The sequence below is a fragment of the Streptopelia decaocto genome (genome assembly GCF_964273445.1).
Source record: "Streptopelia decaocto genome assembly, chromosome: 6".
NCBI classification, from domain to species: domain Eukaryota; kingdom Metazoa; phylum Chordata; class Aves; order Columbiformes; family Columbidae; genus Streptopelia; species Streptopelia decaocto.
Window position 1 is genome coordinate 13,307,625 of NC_138660.1, and position 18,635 is coordinate 13,326,259.

General features: G+C 55.3%; 2 protein-coding genes across 5 annotated transcripts; both read right to left on the minus strand.

Moving 5' to 3' along the window:
* Positions 1-82: 82 nt before the first annotated feature.
* LOC309441032 (uncharacterized protein) lies at positions 83-6,191 on the minus strand. 2 transcript variants are annotated; one of them, XM_082055400.1, is made up of 2 exons: positions 6,102-6,191; positions 83-3,405 (listed from the first exon to the last, which is right to left on the minus strand). In XM_082055400.1, exon 2 carries the CDS (start codon positions 3,399-3,401, stop codon positions 1,683-1,685), a length of 1,719 nt encoding a protein of 572 aa, XP_081911526.1. In that variant the 5' UTR covers positions 3,402-3,405; positions 6,102-6,191; the 3' UTR covers positions 83-1,682. The 2 variants fall into 2 exon arrangements, with proteins under 2 accessions (XP_081911526.1, XP_081911525.1); XM_082055399.1 differs by lacking the exon at positions 6,102-6,191 and adding an exon at positions 5,028-5,135.
* A 6,939-nt stretch (positions 6,192-13,130) lies between these two features.
* LOC309441812 (uncharacterized protein) lies at positions 13,131-18,633 on the minus strand. Of its 3 annotated transcripts, none has more exons than XM_082056891.1 (2): positions 18,055-18,633; positions 13,131-15,822 (listed from the first exon to the last, which is right to left on the minus strand). In XM_082056891.1, exon 2 carries the CDS (start codon positions 15,794-15,796, stop codon positions 13,871-13,873), a length of 1,926 nt encoding a protein of 641 aa, XP_081913017.1. In that variant the 5' UTR covers positions 15,797-15,822; positions 18,055-18,633; the 3' UTR covers positions 13,131-13,870. The 3 variants fall into 3 exon arrangements, with proteins under 3 accessions (XP_081913017.1, XP_081913019.1, XP_081913018.1); XM_082056893.1 differs by lacking the exon at positions 18,055-18,633 and adding an exon at positions 16,759-16,804; XM_082056892.1 differs by lacking the exon at positions 18,055-18,633 and adding an exon at positions 16,237-16,720.
* Positions 18,634-18,635: the final 2 nt, after the last annotated feature.

Below are 18,635 nucleotides of genomic sequence, written 5' to 3' on the forward strand. Positions count from 1 at the left end.
AATCAAGCACAGTTCCCGTCCCTGCTGGGTCATTCCCTGGCTGTGCACGGCGGAGGAGCAAACAAACAGCTCTTGGCACTGGGGGTGGACAACTGTGCTTTAATAGAGAGGTCACAGAGCAGCACCAAACAGCCCTGCAGCATGGTCCCGCATCTCCCGACATCATGCAGGTGCCAGCCTGGAGGAGCATCCCATCATGTGCAGGAGCATGGGGCTGTGTGTGCCAACACTGGCTCACAGGGTGCCCTGAGCAGCCAGCACCATGGGGTGCACACCAAGTGTGACCCCTGTCCCGTGGCAGCAATCCCCAGGCAGCCTGGGACCACATGCCGGGGTGAGCTGGACTCTTCCACAGCTGGAGAACGCACAGTGGCCACTGGAGAATGGGGGGTGCTGGGGGACAGTGTGTCCGCTGCCTGCGATTTGCAGAGCAGCCAGCGCTTGCTGCCCTACTCCAGCATGCACCACCAGCCTGGGGGCTGCGACAGGCAGCAGGCCTGGGCACACACAGGGGGACACACAGGGTGGGAAGAGTGGGAGGAGAGGATGCAGCTTTGCCAGGTGCAGCAGGGCCAGGCTGCTCACTGCCTGGCAGGGTATGCACAAGGGGGTCGGGGCAGCGAGGACCAGGGGTGGGGGGCAGCAGGAGCAGTTCCATGGGGCAGCAGTCCTGGGGGACCGCAGCCGTAGTATACTCAGCACCGAAGCCGCTCCCATCCCTCGCAGGGGAAAAGGCGTTTGCAACGTGCCCCCAGGGAAGCGGCAGCCAGCACAGCCAGGCAGCGGGTCCAGCTGTGTGCATTCTTCGTACCCATCACCTACCTCTCTAATCTGCCTCCAGCAGGGTTGGTGCAAGCCAGGACACTGCAGGCAGGGGCACAGTCGCGGGGGGGGTCAGCACCAGCATGAGGTGGGGGCTCAGGGGAGCTGCTGCTGCCCCCATACACCAGCTCGTGGCTCTGTGGGTGGGAGATGCACAAGGGCAGGGGGAGCAGGAGGCTGCTGGGCGCAGGGGAAGGTGCTGGCTGTGTGCTGGCCCGTCCCGCCTGCAGGCAGGGAGGGCAGCTTGGACACAGCCGGGGTGTGCCAGCCCAGCCCTGCGAGGATCCCTGCCTGGACACAAGAGAGCTACCAAGCAGCACAAGGACACGCAGCCCTGCTGGGGGCAAAGGTGCTTGATGCATGATGGACACGTCTGCCTGCCCGGGCAGGGACAGAGGCTGCAGGCGTGGGGACGGGAGTGCGGGGGCAGGGGGCAAATTGGGAAGAGGGGCCAGGGGAGGGCAGCAGGCAGTGCAAGGGCAGGCAGTGCTGGAGAGGACAATGCAAGGGGAAGGAGAGGGAAGACTTGTTGTTTGGAGTAAGCACCATCGTGACCAGGCTGTGTCTCCCTGCTCGAGGAGTCCCTTCTCAGCACCCCACACCCTGGGTGCCACCCCCAGGCTGGGAATGGGCATGGAGGCTGTGCTGGAGGCAGGAGGGGCTGGGGACAGAGAGCAGCTGGGGGGGTCCCTGCAGAGCAGGGACAGGGCAAAGCAGAGCGGGACAGGAGGACAGGACGGGGTGATGCTGCTCTGTCCCAATCAGCAAGGGCAGCTGATGCAGAGCTACTGTTTTGTCCTTCAGCCCTGTGGGGAGGGAACACCCTGCCAGCACCGCTCCCCCCAGGGTCTGCCAGGCACTCAGGCTTCATTGGGTGCCTTCATCCTCATAAGCACAACGTGGCTCTTCCTCCTACAGCCATAGACCACTAGTGCCACGAGAGTAGCGAGCAGGGCCACGCACACCAGCACGATGACCGCCACCACCACCCCACTCTGCGTGCGCGTCAGCCCCCACCAGCCCCTCTCCTCCTCTTCCTCCTCCTCTCGAGGGGAAACCGGCAGCCCCACAGGAGGCTCCGTCCAGGCACCCTCCGGCAATGCCGCCTCCGAGGGGTGAGTGGGGAGGGGGGTGCTGGGATGGGGGGAGGCAGAGGGGGACCGAGGGACGAGGAGTTGGTCCCGTGGTAGCCTGGCAATGGGGGTGTCCCGCAGGGCAGGGGGCTGGGCACACAGCGGGGGTGTCTCGCCCACCTTGTGGGGGTTGTTCTCCAGCCAGCGCCATAGGGGCAGGATGCCCTCATCACAGCGCCAGGAGTTGTTGTGCAGCTTCACCTCCCGCAGGGTGGCCAGCGGGGAGAAGATGCCAGCAGGCAGGTATTCCAGGGCGTTGGAGTGCAGCTGCAAGTGCCGCAGCATCGGGGTGGCCCCAAAGAGACCCCGTGGCAGCGCCTGCAGCTGGTTGTGGTGCAGAGAGATATTCTGCAGCTTGGGAAGCCCCTCCAGGGCCTGGGCATCCAGGCGGCGCAAGGCGTTGGAGTGCAGCGACAGCTCCAGCAGCTCCCCCAGGCCCTGGAAAGCCCCCGGCGCCAGCGAGCGCAGCCGGTTCTTGCTGAGGACCAGGAGCTGCAGCTGGGTGAGGTTGCTGAAGACAGCTGTGGGGAGGGTGGAGAGCTCATTCTCGTAGAGCCACAGCTCGCGCAGGTCAGGCATGGGCCCAAAGGCACCGGGGGAGATGTTCCGCAGGCGGTTGACGTGCAGGGTGATCTTGGTGAGGGCGCGCAGGGGCAGGAAGATGCCGCTCGGCAGGGTGGCGAGGAGGTTGTTGGACAGGTAGAGCTTCTGCAGGTTCCCGTTGTGCAGGAAGAGCTCCGGGGACAATGTCTCCAGCTGGTTCTGGTGCAGCCCCAGCTCCTGTAGCTCCGGCAGCCCATCAAAGGCACCCACTGGGATCTGCCGGAGCTGGTTCTCATAGAGCCGCAGCACCTGCAGCCGCGCCAGCCGCTCGAAGGCCCGGGGCGGCAAGCGGTTGATGTTGTTCCTGGCCAGGTTGAGCTTGGTGAGGCTGGTGAGCTGGTCAAACAGACCTTCCTTCAGCTCCTGCAGGTTGTTCCCGTGGAGCTGCAGCTCCCTGAGGTTGCTCAGGTGGGCGAAGTGGGAAGGCTCAACCTGGAGGATCTGGTTGCTGGAGAGAAGCAGCGACTCCAGCTTGTCCAGGGGCTCGAAGACCTGCACGGGAAGCTCCTGCAGTTTGTTGCTCGCCAGGCTGAGGTAGCGCAAGTCAGGCAGGTACTGGAAAGCCCCAGGGCTGATGCGCGACAGGTTGTTCTTCTCAATGCGCAGCCCGATCAGCAGGGAGGCGTTGCCAAAGGATGCGTCACCCAGCTCAGTGATGCGTGTGTTGATGATCTGGAGGGTCATGGCGTTTGCAGGGATGGGGCTGGGGACCACGATGATGCCGGCACCGGAGCACTCCACCTGGGCAGTGCGGACACACTGGCACTGCTCCGGGCACTGGCCACTGGCCAGCTGGATGCCCACCAGTAGCAGCAGCCACCGCCACCAGCCTCCCTGCTCCATGGGCCTGCAGCAAAAACAAAGGAGGGAGGCTCAGCCGCTGTGACTTCGCAGCCCCCCAGGGCCACTGCTGGGCTGGATGCTGCTGTGTCCCTGGAGAAGCCCCTGAGGCTGCGGCCGCTCTCCTGCCCCAGCGAGGCAGAGCCGGGGGCAGGCAGGGCCGGGCACAGCCCAGGCAGCAGCGCAGAGCGGGATGGAGCCGGGGCGCCTGGCTGCCATACCACAGCAATTAGTGGCATCACTGGCGTCCCCCTCGCTCAGCTCCTGTAGCGGCCAGGAGCACAGTTTCCCATTTTACAGCGAGCGTGGCGAGTTGCTACCAGCAGCACTGGCCTCCTGGCATCACCAAACAGCCAAGAGCTTCACCAGAGCTGGCCCACAGCACCCACAGATGAGTGGGTCCCAGGGATGCTCATTGGGGGCAGGAAGAAAGGTGGTCCCCACGCCAGCACCCTCCTGGCTCTGCTTGGCAGCAAGCGGCTCTGAGCTCCTGTCGCTGAGCCAAGAGCAGTCGGTGCTGGTAGCACTGCCCAGGCGTGTTTGAGATAAACCCTGCAGCAGCCTGGGTCAGTGGGACCCTCTGCCAGCTCTCCAGCCCAGGCTGGGTAGGGGGGTAGCCCTGTCCACACCCCATCCCTTGCAGAAGGTCTCAGCCCTGGCCGATTTTGGCGTTGAGAGCGGGGTGTCTGGTGTGGGCACCTGTGTGCAGGCTGTAGGGTAGTGCCTGGAGCCCAGGGGATCTTTAGAGCCTGCGTGGAGTGAGGGCTTTACAGGACAGTCCTCCATCACTCCACATGCACAGCCACCACGGACACCCTCTCCTCCCTTCTCTGGTTTGGGAGGTTCCTCTGTCTGCAGATCAAAGCCGCAGCCTTGTGCCAGGCTGGCACCAAGCAGCCCCCCACTAACAGGTTGGAGTGGTACAAGGGAGGGAGAAAAACTCCCCCATCCTCGAGCACAGCTCGGCCAGATGGGCAAACCTGGCAGCACAGGGGTCTGGGCATGGCCCCCGGCTCGCACAGCACCCCAGGGTGCTGGGGGCTCAGCCCCCGCCCTCTGCCCCTCCAGGGAATGTGCTTGCTCTCCAGCAGGGAGGGAGGAACCCTCCACAAGCCAGCGCAGTTTATGTTTCCCATATGGAAACAATTTGCATCCAAGAACAGCTTTGTTTATAGCGAGTCATTTATAAACTTCCCCAAATGCTCTGCACATCAAAAGTCCTACTCATGTCACTCCCTGTTAAGGCAGCTCAGAGCGCATCCAAGCTGGAGCGCCCTGCAGGAGCAGCAGCTGAGAACAATTTATCTCCTTTTTCTTCTAGGGACAAAAACCTTACAGACCAAGGGGCTAAATATTCCCTACCCCTCAGCATCCCACTGCTCCAAACCTCAGGCCCCCCTAAATGTTACTTTCCACCCCTTGATTTTCTTTCTGGGTTATTATTTAAGATACATCGCCTATGTAACTATTTCAGCACCCACAATGCCTAAGCGGGCTCCGTTAGTTGGAGAACCCTAGCAAGACAAATATCTCCATCAAATCAAAATATGCTGAATAAGCACATCCCGCCGCCACCCCTCAGAACTGCGCTGGGAGTCCCCCAGGCCCAGCGGTGGAGAAGAGACTTACCCGAGTGTCCTGCAGCCGTGAGTGCCGAGCGAGCACAGCTCTGTGCTGGCAAGAGAGACGAGTGTGGTTCACGCTTCCCCTCCCAGTATATAACTCGTCCAAATCAATGAATCAGCGCAGGGGCAGTGTCGGGGTTAGGGAAAGCACGGGAGCAGAGCTGCTTCCAACTCCTGTTTCCTCACCAAACAAAGCAAGCGTCTCAAGGATGGAGTTTTGGGTTTCCCTCTCCTGAACCCCAGTGCTCTTGTTTGAAGACAAGCAGCCGGTTGCACGAACACACCGCTCACATCAGCCAGCGCCCGGGGAGCAGCTCGGCCCTGGCAGCCCCCTGGTCACCGGTGGGATGCGGCTGGGCACCCCAACCCAATGGGGGCAGGTGAGGCAGAGCCAGGCCCCTGGGCATGATACTGCCCTGTGCTGTCACACGTACACACTGGGGCTGCTCCACAGCATCACCTTGGCCCACGCACAGCACTTGCTGTCCCAGCTACAGCCCCTACAAGCATCAGGACCTCTGGCCATGTCCCCAGTCCACGGCCAGCAGCGCAGGCAGCCCCCCAGCGTGCCAGCCCTGCCTGGGGCACAGCCCTCCTTCACTCCCTCCAACAGCAGATGCAAACTGGCCATGCACCCACAAGCACCTGCTCTGGGGCTTTGCCCTGCAAACACCTCGCCCGGCCTGGCCAAGGAGCAGGCACCAAGCAGGGCTCAGTGGCGTTGTGGTGCCAGCTCGAGGCCAGGCTGCTTCAGAGAGCCCTCGGCATCCTGAGCGGCTCTGACCAGCACCGCCGCACCTGCGGGCACTGAGGGACCCCCTCAATGCCAATCGCTGCACATGCTGCCATCTCCCAGGGGCTGCTGTGCAGCCCATACTCCACTCTTTATCCTCTGCAGCCCTGGGACATGGGTGATGGAGCCCAGCACCAGGTGTGTTTGGGAAGCAGGGCACAAGCCCGTCCCATCCATTTGTTCCGAGTCACCTGCTGCCACCTCTCCCCTGCTCCTCCAGCCCACACAGGTGCACAGGGGTGCCCTTGGTCCCCACCACCCCGCCCAGGTCCCCCCCTCACCCACCTCTCTGGGGCAGCCCCGGTCCAGCAGCCACCGGGAATGGAAATTCAGGAGGAAGCAGCTAAGCGGAGCCAGCTTGTGTGTCCCCTTCAGGCTTCCCGGAGCCGGAGCAGCCCCGTGCTAACCACGGGGCAGCTGGAATTTCCCTGACCACGTCTAATCCCGTCTCAGCCCACCCATGTTTCCGCCGGCCGCAGCAGCCCCTGCTCAGGTCCCAGCCGGCACTAACGAGCTGCTGCAGAAGGAAACAGCACGGGGCTGGCTCCGTCCCCATGTCACAGTGTGCTGCGAGGGGTGGGAGGGCGCAGGGGATAGGGACCCTGTTCAAAGAAGGTACCAGACCGGGATAAACAGCAAACCACAGGGGTAAAGAGGGGAGTTTCCAGCCAGACTGAGAGGATGGAGACAGGATCGTGGGAAGTGGGATCTCAGCCGGAGGCAACTGCTGCTGCTATGTCAGCTTGCTTGGGGGTCCCAGCTGCCGTGGGACATGCTGGTGGCCATGGATCCCTCCTTGGCCAATGTGCGAGCACTGAGGCTGGGGCTACACCCCCTCCCGCTCCCTGCCTGCCCTGGGGAAAAGACCAGAGATTTGGGCACAGAGAAGGGGCATTTTGAAAACACCACCCGCAAGTGCTTTAGCTGATGCTCTATTGACATAGCAGATTTTCCCAGTGCCGTTGTTCCCGAAATAGCCTCCCCGCTTCCTTGAGAGCGGTGCAGCGGGAGGTCAGGCAGCAGGCTTGGGATCTGCCCACTCCCTGCAGCCCTGGCAGGAGAGCAGGGCTCTCACGGCCTTATCTCTCCCTTATCGCCGGCTCTGTCTGCCCGCTGCCAGCGCCAGCACTGCTCTGACTCACCCCAGAAGCACACAGCTTTTCAGCAAGGCAACACAGAAATTAAACCCCGGCACTTCCGAAAATAAAACACCACCCAAGCCCGGTCTGACAGAGGAATGTCAGACTCAGCTCCTTCCAAGCAGCGCTGCCCCGGAGGACAGCAATGGGGATGCAACGGTGGGTACCCCCAAACAGCCTGCCGCCAGGAGGGGGTGGTCAGGTTATGGTCCCAACAGCCCAAAGTTTCTGAGGACCCCAGGGAACAGCCCTGCTAAAAACCCTGCTGCCTCTAGCTGGGCCTCGGGAACCTGGCTCCAGCTCCTGGCTGGGAAGGAGGAATCTGTTTTCAAGACATCTCTAAAAATAAAGCAAGGCTGAGTAACGGCACAAGCCCGTGCACCGCACCCGCAGCACAGAGAGCAGCGCTGGCAGAGGGGAGCGCAGAGGAGCTCGCTCCAGGCTGCGCACAAGGGAGAGGGGCAGGGGGTGTGAGAGCTTGGGACAGCAGCACAGACACGCTCTGCACATCTGGAGGGGAGAGGCAGTTCCCTGAGACAGCATGCGGATGTCATTGGGGGTGAGATAAGTGTTTTGCAGAGGGAGGCTGCTCGGAATAGCTAGGAGCTCACACGGCACCAGAATCAATGGGAAAGTCTCAGGGTCCAGCAGTGGCCTGGGGACCTTCCCCAGCTACAGCCGCACCAGTCAGAGAAAGCCTGAATCCCCCAGACCACACTTGAGAATGCGTGAGGTGTTACTGCCCTGTCCTTACACCTCCAAGGGGACAATGGAGCCCAAGGATGGGTACCTGCCAGCCCCTGTGTCCTCATGAGATGGGGCTGGGAGAAAAATCCATGGTCACAGCTGGGCTGGGGGGGGTGGCTCCTTTCCCCAGAGCCCCCATTTTTCCTCAATGTCTGCTGCCTGCACAAACAGCTTTCTGATGCCTCACCAAAGGCCAGATGCCACCATGAAGGGAAAAGCCAAGAGTGTGTGGTGCTGCCCTGCAGCCCAGCCCCTGCCCTTCCACCCGAGAGCCCCCAGCACCCTCTGCAGGCATTTCTACACGTGCTGCTGATCCCACAGGAGAGCTGGAGGTCCTGGGGCAAGTGGTCCCAGCTAGTGTTACCCCTCACATGTTGACGTAACCCTGCCTGGGGCTCCTGGGGAGCAGCAGGGCCAGGAGCAGGCAACCCTCAGCCACACTGTAAGCCACTTGCACTTAACACAGTCAGGGCTCGCAGCCCCACCAGGGCTCCTGGCTGTTCTGTGACCTGTTGCCCAAGCCATGGTACTGCCTCATGCTGACCACAGCCCTGCCAGGGATGTCCCAGGAGCCCCCAAACAGCAGCATCTCCTATTTTAGAGGAGGTTCACCTCACTCCTGGAGAGCAGGATGGTCATGGGTCCATCCATGCTGGTAGGCCTCCAGCACATCCCCACGGCTGGGGTGCAGCAAAGCCGAGCGGCTCTGAATCACCAAGAGACTTGAGACTGCTTGGAAAAAATCATGTAATCACTAAAATTAGCAGCTTGTGGGCTTGGCCGGGACAGCGCATTGCTCATCTACCAAACAGCTGAACACGCTCACCCACGCCGCAGGGCTGCACAGCCCAGCGGCCCCAGCCCCTGCTCCTCGCACACCTCCAGCTCCGGCGGCATTCACACCCCTGGGAGGGGTGGGACCTCCCCAGGCCCCCACAGTGCAGGGCTGGGACCCCCCTGTTATTTTGCACTGCTGCAAGCACCCCCCACGCTATGAGAAACCCTCACTGTGGCCCCCGGTGCTCACAGAGACCGTCTGGCCCAGGGCATCGGGCCAAACTCTTCTCTGCTGAGCAGAGAAGGAGGGTGGAGGGCTGGGGTTAGGGGAGACGGTCCCCTGGTGCTCCAGTATGGGGGGTCACCCCTGGGCCTAAGCCATGCAGCAGGACACGTAGTCTCAAACCACAGCTGAGGGGTGAAGGAAGGTGCATTAAGTCACCTGGGGACTGGTGGTGGGTCCTCCCCCCCAAGAGACACCAGCAGTCCCTTCCACACCATACACCCCCTTAACTCTTTGAGAAGCCCAAACTAGACAGCTCCTCCACAGGGCCAGCAATCCAGCCCTCATTGTTTGAGGCAAGTCAGGCCAGGGCTGCCTCGCTGCTCACAGCTCCAGGCTGCCCCATCTGCATCTGGGGCAAGGGGTGGGGATGGGTCCTGCCTTCTCTGGGGAAGCACTTGTGCAGAGTGGGAGCTTTGGGGAGGAACAGCAGCCCCAGTCACTCCTGGCAGGGCTGCAGAGCTGGCCAGCAGGCTAACCTCCATCCACGCACCAGCATGAGACACACCATAACCCTCCTGGAGCTCAAGGAACATGGTGTTTAGAAACTTGAGCTCCAGCAAGGCTCGCCTGGCCAGCAGGACCATCTCCTCCAGGCTCAGCCCTGGCCCCAGCCCCGAGCGATAGCAGCAGCACGCAGGGCTTGGCGCGGGCTCAGGGCAGTGCTGGGCTGGAAGGAATGTGGGGCCTGTGGCCAAGTCCGCCTGGAGAGATAATCCAAAGCGGAAAGAGCTTATCCGATGTGTGCTGTGAGAGGGGGGAAGGACCGGCTGGAGCAGGAGTAAACGGCGGTGGGCTGGCCCTGCTCATGCACTGCGGGTGTTTGCCGGACCAGCTTCTCCCTGTTCTCCATCAAGCCATCCCTGGCACCAGGGCGTGCCCAAGGGACCCCTTCCCAACTCTCCAAAGGGGAAGGGGCCCCATCGCTCCCCAGTGCCTGGGGGGAGCCAGTAGAGGCAGTGGAGCTGCTGCCAGGCCTCACTGGCTCCTCGCCCTGCGGTCTCTTCATCTAGAGACACAAAGGCACGGCTGGAAGTCTGCCACGTCATGGCAGCGACTGCACAGGCTCTGGGTGCCGCTGTAGCAGCACCCCTCACCCACCATGTCCCAGGCAAGAGGCTTTGCCAGGGCTCATCTGCCCGTGAACACCCAGCAGGGAAAGGGATGCGAACCCAGATGCCAGCTAAGAAAATGGAAGCATAATACCTCCATAGCTTGCCCATCTCTGCCTGGAGCAGGGGCAAAGCAGGAGCTTCAGGCTTCCCGATCACTTTTACAGCCTGTAAACACTCGCAACCCCAGCCTTGTCCCACGGGTACATGCCTTTGGCTGCATCTCCTTCCAGCTATTCTGTCATCCCTAGGAAATACTGTGCTCTGATATCATGGCTGCTGAATCAGCTTCCTCAGGGAAGTTGTGCTGGTCAGAGGCCTGGGGGAGACAGAGCCAATGCTCAGTAACATCAGGCAGAGGATCCCAGAGCTCCTGCCTCGCAGCCAGCAGTCACACGTGCTCTTGAACCACAGAAGGCTGCTGGGCATCTCCTCCAAGCACATCTGCCACCACCCGCCTTCCCTTTGCCGCCAGGAAAGGCAGAATCCGAGGTGCAGGCTCCGATCCTGCTGCTACAGGCTGCGAGGCTGAGCTGCATTTAGTAGGCACCTGCCTGAGCTCACTCCCCTCTGCAAGCAGCAACAAGGGCCCTCCAGCAGCTACTGGCCTCCTGTGGCAGAGGTGACATGGAAAGGGCAGATGCAGGGGTGCACATGGGTGCTGGTGGCTTTGAAGGGTCCCGCAGCAGCTGGGAAGCAGGCAGAGCTGCCGGCACCTACAGCAGCAGTTAATTCCCTCTTTGCCACCCTGCTCTTCAGGCTCTTAGGAGGGGACTCCATGCACTCAAGTCCCAACAAGCAAAGGAGAGCAGCAGCTGCGGTGACATCGGGCTGGAAACATGCTGCGTGCTCCCAGGGCCCAGCACAGCAGCCAGAGGGTCCCACTGCTCCAACACAGAGAGAGCAGGAGCAGCTGCTGCAGGAACAAGTGTTTGAGGGAACCAAGTGAGTTACAGAAGACCCTCAGCCAGGCTGCCTCGGTGATGCACTCTGAGCACTCCCCAAGGCAGCTTCTGGGACTCAGAGGTCTGGTTAACACGCAGGGCGGCCAACAATGGCTCTGCAGCCCAGGCCCGTGCAGCAGCCAAGGGCTGATCCCCTCAGCTGCTGAGTGTGGACGTGCTTTGCATCCACCCCTCTCCCAGCAGCCAGGATTCTCTGGACCAGGGATTAGATATCCCCAGCCTTTTCCAGTCCACTGTCCCCAGGTCCAGCCTGGTGACAGAGGCCAGGCAGCAGTTTGTGAATGTGTGGGCTGCAGGGACTGGGAAAATCCTTGCCAATACACTGGCGATGGCAAGACATCAGCATCTCCAGACACCAGCAAAGCAATGCTACCTGGAGACAGGGCTCCAAGGAACACTCCGAGCTGCTTCCCTGCCTGCCACAGCCCTGTCCTGCTGACCTGGAATATCATCCCTTCTCTGGGCTAAACAGATGGGATATAAATAAGCATACTCTTAGATTTCTCAGGCCAGGGAGTTCTGGAGGAAGGGCTGAGCAATGCTGGGCAGTGAGTAATGAATGAGAGGCAGCCCAAAACAGGACACCTCAGAGGAAGAATTAGTAAAACACCCCAGGCCCTCATTGCTCCAGCCTTTTGTTGTCTGGTGACTTCACTTCCCCGGCTGGCTCCAGCGGGGAAAGCCCGATGACAGCCTTCACGATGACAGCATGTGAAGACAACTCATCCTCCCCTGAGCACTCGACTGTACGCGGCCGCTGCCAAAGCCCCTACGTGCCAGAGCTCAGCGACTGCTGAGCAAGAGCCAGAGCAGCAGCGCAGACCCGGCTGGCCCCGCCGCACGGCTGGGTGGCCAACCCAGGGGTCAGAGGGATGGCAGCTGCCTCCAACCCGCTGCTCGTCCAGAAGTCGGACATCGGGGTCTCGAACACCCATATGGTGACAAAATCGGTGCTTTTGCTCAGAAATCAGACAGTGTGCATCCAAGCGCCTGCAGCCACGAGTGCATTTCTTCAGTGCCTCACCCTTGCCAGCCCAGATTACACTTATCTCCTGCCTGCTGCCAGCAGATGCTTGCGTGGCACTGGTACGACGGTGCTGCAGCTGGAACAACACTAAGTGGTCATTACAGTTGTCCAACCAAGAACCTAAATTTGTAACAACTGCCTCCTTTTCAGCAGTAGCATGTAACTACCCAGAAACACCACCATGAAAGCCTCATGTTGGCTTTGTGTTTCTCTTAAACGTATTGCAACAAATATTCTGGTGCTTCTGTTTATGAATTTTGTCCGAGTTCGCTTTTCACCAGCTGCAGTGACTTGCAATTCTCCCTCTTCAGAGGTAGCTCTACCTACTACTTAACCAAGCTGGCTAAATTTTGTTAAACCTCACCATCAAGACAATGGTTATTTAACACCATAGAAGCACATTGCTTCTTTTCACAGCCCAGAAGAGGAATCACATCCAGCAGCAGAGCACCCTGAAACAAAGCAGTCTGTAGTTTATCTTATTCTCACTGCCTAGAGGAGCACACAGCAGGGAACGAGCCGCACACCTGCAGCAAACACAAGCTCTCTTCAGCTCAGGCTTGTAAAGTGCCATTTCAAGGCCACGCAGGAAAAACCTCAATAGTCAGAAAGTCAGTTAGACTGTGAAAGGACTCGCAGAGCACAGGGTCTGCCCAAGGAGCCAGGGAACCACATCCAGAGGCACTTCAACCCAGCTCTAGGTTTTGAGCACAACACCAGTGCTTTTAAGAACAAGCTAAGTCACATAGTTAAGATAAAAGCTAATAGTGAAATCCAAGAGCTAACAAAGCACATAGTCTGACAGCTACCCATCTGCTTACAAGGAGAGTCCTATCATTCAAAATACTAAAAAACGTTTCAGTATGAAGATGGAAACCCCAGACTATTGCCTCATTGTCTTTGTATATCAACACTTGAAAGGGCTGGAAGTCAGGCAGTAATACTATGGAACAAGAAAAGGTAACAAGTACTGAGACTGAATATGCTACTGCCTACAACAATGTGATGGAGAGGGGTACGTTCCCCAGTCAACTTCACTAAAGCTGGTGACACTTCAGGGCCCTGAGGTCAGGCAGAGCCCCTGCCACATCGCTGCACACCTATGGCCTGGCAGCCAAGCCCAGCAGAGACTGTCCCCTTCTTGCCCAGCCGAGTCCAGCCCAGCTCCCAAACCAGCCCCCTCCCCTGCAGCCCCAGCCCCGGGCACCGGCCGGCACGCTGGTTTAAACACTCACGGCGTCACATAGCAAGTTCAGACCACTGGTCAAAGTTTGAGGATGAAAGTGTTTACTTAAAATATATACTTGTAGTAAATGTTACAAAGCTTCCAAAAACAAACAAACAACAAAATACCTCAAGATTATACTTCCAAGCCCGGCATCTTATTTATCTTCCTCTGGCTAAGCTAGACTAAAGCACTGCTAGCTTTAAATGGTACCCCTTCCTCCTGCCATGCCCTGAGAAGGGGCTGAGGACAGAAAACAAAAACTAAGACATTTGCACCATATCGCTCTGCCCCCACCTCTATTTTGAAAAGGTATTTTCCAGCATCTCCCCTTCAAAACACTATTTCTTTTCTCAACAAGGAGACAAAATACTGCAGGTGGTATAAGGCATTTGGAGTACCATGGCCAACCTTTAAAGCACGGTTGAAGCCATGTTCCTACGCAGATGCCACGTCCCTCTGACAGCAGGCGGGTGTCTGGTGGGGACAGGCCTGCAACCCACAGCTGGAAACCAATACCACACACAGAGGTGACCACAGGTTGTCTTTCAGCTCTCCCTCTGGGTTCGCGCACCGAGCGCTGTAGCAATGCACAGTGGTTACTTTTGGCAAACCCTGTAAGGTACATAAAAGTACATTTTCATGATGCTGTGAAAACAAGGTCTTTATGGTTCTTGCTATGAAGATTTGTAATCCATATCTGAATCAAGTTTGAACTGCCCAAATACTCAAAACGCATCCAAAACAGTGCTTCTAATCCTCTCTCTGGCTGGTAACCTCTATCTTCTCAAAAATTTTATCAGAACCACAGGCTGAGTAAGAGTATTTCGGGAGTGCAAGAGCTGCCTGGTTTTACCCATCACATACAAACTGAGCACAATGGTTACAGTCTGGAGCACTAAAATCAAAGTGTGAAGGCACAAGAATAGCTGACAATACGCAACTCTGGTATTAAAATAGGGCTTGGCACTCCTGCGGGCTGGCAGCTCATCCCACCAGGCAAGAGTCGTTAAATCTGTTCCTCTGACACTGTCAGTCTCTATTACAACGCTGGGAGAAGCTCGGGTTGGAACAGCTGAGACATGAAACCAAGGCCATCCAACATCTTCAACATGTGAGTAGGTAAAACCTGGAGCTGCAAGAGGCGTTGATGTGGGTGTGCTGGTGTCCACGTCAGACACTGCAGTTACAGCAGTCTCCCGAGGTGATGTCAAGTGCTCCGTCACAAGAGAAGTTGAAGCCGGGGAATAAGTTGAGCTGAACACCTGGTCTGCAATGGCTGTAGTTGGCAGGCACTTCAGGTGACCATCTGTTAGAGCCACAAGAGAAACATTCTGCAGGGCCAGCGGGCTGTCACACATCAGAGATGGCACATTTCTAACTATCTCCCCGCTCTTCTGGAGCCACTCTTGGAAGCCAAGAATTTGGCAATCGCATTTCCAAGGGTTGCCATCAAGGAAAACTTCTTGCAGCTCGGGTAAAGCAGTAAAGATTTCTCCAGGAAGAGACTGCAGCTTAGTGCTATTGAGGTAAACTTTCTGAAGGTGCTTGAGATTGTGGAAGAGGTTTCTAGGGAGAGCCTCGAGCCTGGAATCGAACAGGGAAATGTTGTGCAGTTTCTGAAGGCTCTGGAAGATGCCCTCTGGCAGACTGGAAATATTATTTGTATGCAGAGAAAGGCCCCGCAGTTCATTCAGACCACTGAATACGTTCTTAGGAAGAACACTAAGCTCTGGATTAAAACTCAGCACAAGAAGCTCTAAATTTGTCAAGTTACTGAACACAAGATCTGGTATTGTCGAGAGCTTTGTGTGATACAGCCACAGGCTACCAAGATGCCTCATTTCTCCAAACAATACTTCTGGAAGAGACTTGAGGGGGTTCTTGTACAAGGTCAATTTAGACAGGTCATGCAAGTGCAGAAAAAGCCCAGGAGGCAAAACCTCAAGCTTGTTTCTGGAGAGCGTCAGGATTCTCAGTTTCTGAAGACAATGAAATGCATCAGGAGCAATGGACTGGATGTTATTGGAATGCAGGAAGAGTTCCAGCAGCTCCCTCAGGCTATCAAACAAACCAGACTCTACTGAAGACAGCCTGTTAAAATACAGCATCAGCTTCTCAAGCCTGGTTAATGCACTAAATATATTTCTAGGCAGCACTGCCAAACAATTTCTCGACAAATTCAGTATTTTGAGTTTGGCAAGTTTCTTCAGGACACCAGTAGGAAGTGCTGTGAGTTGGTTTTTGTTCAAGAAAAGCTCCTCCAAACTAGCCAGTCTGTCAAACAGATTTTCTTCGATGGATTTCAATCTGTTATTTTCAATGATCAATTGCTGAAGCTGTACCATGTCATCAAACACTTCTGGGGGAAGTTCAACCAGCTTATTATCCAGCAGTTTGAGGGCTTTTAGCCTTCTCAAGCCTTTAAAAGCCATTGGTGAAATCAGAGAAATGTTGTTTGAAGACAAGATGAGATGCTGCAGTTCCACCATCCTAGAAAAAACATCCCGCAAGTACGTCACATTGGTGTCCGTTATGTGAATCGCCGTCATGTTGCAAGGCAGATTTAACAACTCCAGGTCTTTTACGTGGGGACCAGAGCAATGAATTGCATTTTTCGAAGAGCAGTCACACTTTTCAGGACAAACAGATGCATCCAACTGGAAGAAAAGCTCGATCATCACTGACAAATGAAACACCAGCATCCTTGTTGACGTGCCAGAAACATTAGCTGTTACAAGAGATAAGAGAGAATCAGGGTTTGATCACAGGTAGTTGACAATTTAGCAGCCAAAGTTGTGTGAATATATCATAAAGCCTGCAAAAATGTGTGTGAAATCTCTCTTGGCTTGAAAGCAAAATTCAAAATCTCTGTTACTGTTGACTGCAAATATTTCTAAAGTGCTCTCACCTTACACTGAGAAGTACAGATAAAGCACTTTTGTAAATCAAGTATTCCTTGTTTATATTAGTACTAGTCAACTATAATAAAAGCATATGAAAATCATTATGAAACTCTAAGTAGTCATAAGGCATGTATTTATTTGAACAGAAAAGCACTATATTCAATTACATGCAGAAAGGCTTAAAAAAAAATAAAATCAAAAGGTCCTGCGCCCACGATATTTTTTTAATTGTAGGTTACCTGAGGTTTAAAAATAAAGATTAGCCTGCAAAAATAGATAATGGAGGTTAAAAGGGTGTCCTGTATTTTAAGTGGCCAAAAGCAGAACAGCACACAGTTCTGTTAGATCATCTCTCCACATTTGCAAGAGTTCACTTCTTGGAACAGCCCAAGAACACACAAGAAGCAACAGGCTATTTTTGACATAGCCTGAAATAACACACAAGAGCTCAAGCAGCACAGGACAGCAGCGAGCCTCTGATAACCGACCAGTCTCATTTCAACAGCTTAACACAATATTAAGTTATCAGTGGTATTAAAAACATGATGAAATGAGAGGAAAGAAGTGCCAAGCTGTACCAATACAGGTAGATCTGCATGAAACATACCAAGAAGCTGGAAAGTTGTACAGATTTCCAAACAAAAAGAGGAACAGGAAAGCAATCATTGTAGCTATAATGATAATATTTAAAAGAGCAAGTCAAACAGAAATCCACAGTTTAGAAATACTTTCTGAGTGAAATCACCAAGTGTACCAGAAACCTGGAAGTCGAGCGCCCGGCTGAGCAGCAGCAGCTGGGACCAGTTCTGCAGACACAGCTGGAACAGCCAACACCCCCAAGCTGGGATGGGTCCATCCCAACACACCCGTTCTGGGGGCGAGGATGAAGCTCTCCCACACCAACCCCACAAACAGACATGGGGACAAGCACCACCACTTAAAAAGAAGTCAGGTGGGACAGCAGAGCTTCTCACATGCCTGAACTGCTGACAAGAACACACCACCACGGATCAGAACCAGCTGCTGCATCAAAAAAAAAAGCAAAATGGAGTACTTTTTAAAGGAAAAAAAAAAATCTTGGTTGGGTTCAGAGTACGGCAGACTGGTAAAATCTGCATCCCTTCCTCGGGAATGGAAGGACACAGTATCTAGTGGTGTCAGCTACCAGCAACGTGGTGCTGCAAAGCAAACCCTCACTGGCCTTCCTACAACTCTTCGAATGAGACTGTAAGTCACCAAAAAAAGGCCATGAGATTTCACCCTTCCAAACAACTTTTCCATGTCAAACAAGAACCTTTCAGAGAACCTCACCCTCTTAAGTAGCTCCCCCACCTGAAAACTGGCCTTCTCTCATACACTAGTGACACCATCACCTCAATACACTCGAACACCAGCCTGTCCCTGAGTGCAGGATGCCGGCACCGAGCGCCTCAGCCCACAGGCAGAGTGGGGGGGGTGCTTAACTATGGTGCTTAACTTTTTTACTTTCTTGCAGGTTTCTAAACTCATATGAGCATGAAAATGGAATTTCGGACTGTACCTTAAAAGTTTATCTGGTTTTTAGAGGACCTTACTAGGAGCATTGCAGGCAATCAGGCTTCACCATGATTCTGCACTTTAAATGGGAAGTAAAACAGCAAAGCGCATCCTCTAGATAACACTTTCACCCGTATCTGCGTAACTACTGTGAAAGGCCAACGAACATTTTAAGCTTCAGAGCAGATTTTGCCTACATTTAGCTGTGTAAGCAACCCGCTTCCACGGATTGTAGGCAACTCCAAATGTAGAATTTGAGAACACTCACGGAACAGGAGAAGGCTTGAAGGCACACATGCAACAGCGCAAAACACACTTGTAGCTTGTTCGACAGTGATATTGGAGTATGTGTTTCAAGCAACCAATGCAAATCTGGGTAAAGTCAGAAATGTACATTTCAACATGAATTACGGTCAGAAATTTCAAATGTGTTATAGATGGTTTCAGTCTGCTACACAGGTGCATTAGGTTTTAAAGGAGTGGACCCATCTACTTTAAAGAACCAAGTGATTGATATGTACCTTCACAGGGCTGCTCTCACTTCTACTTTCTTGCAGGACTGGAGTCAAAGCAATTTGAGCAAGGAATGAAGAGTCTTTTTACTTAACACTTTGGATAAGCAATCCAGGGTTGACCCATCTGGCTTCTGTTTTTCCTCCAAGTCTTCTGGACTCCCAGGCCAACAAAACCTAAAGCTTCAAAGATTCTGAAGGGAGAAAAGCTTTAAGTTATCAAAATATGAGCTTGGAATTGAAAGATTAAGTTTTTGTAATTAAGTAACTAGGTATTTCAAGTATCTTGTCTTCAGGTTTAAAATAAAGTGCTCTGCCAATGAATGCTTAAGCAGGTGAGCTGCAGGATGGAAAAGATGTCTTCATTTCTGTGTGATTGTCTGAGGAGACTGTGCCAACGGCAACAGCTCACAGCCAGAAACCTTTGCCCAAGAGACTTTCCAACATAATGCCCCCCATGTGTCAAAGAACAGAAGGCACAGCTGGATAACGCAAGGTGAAACGAGCTGCTATCACATGCACAAGGTTTGGCTTTAAAATGTCTCTCAAAGGCAGGAGGCACAAGCATGGTCAGTATCATCCCGCTGCAG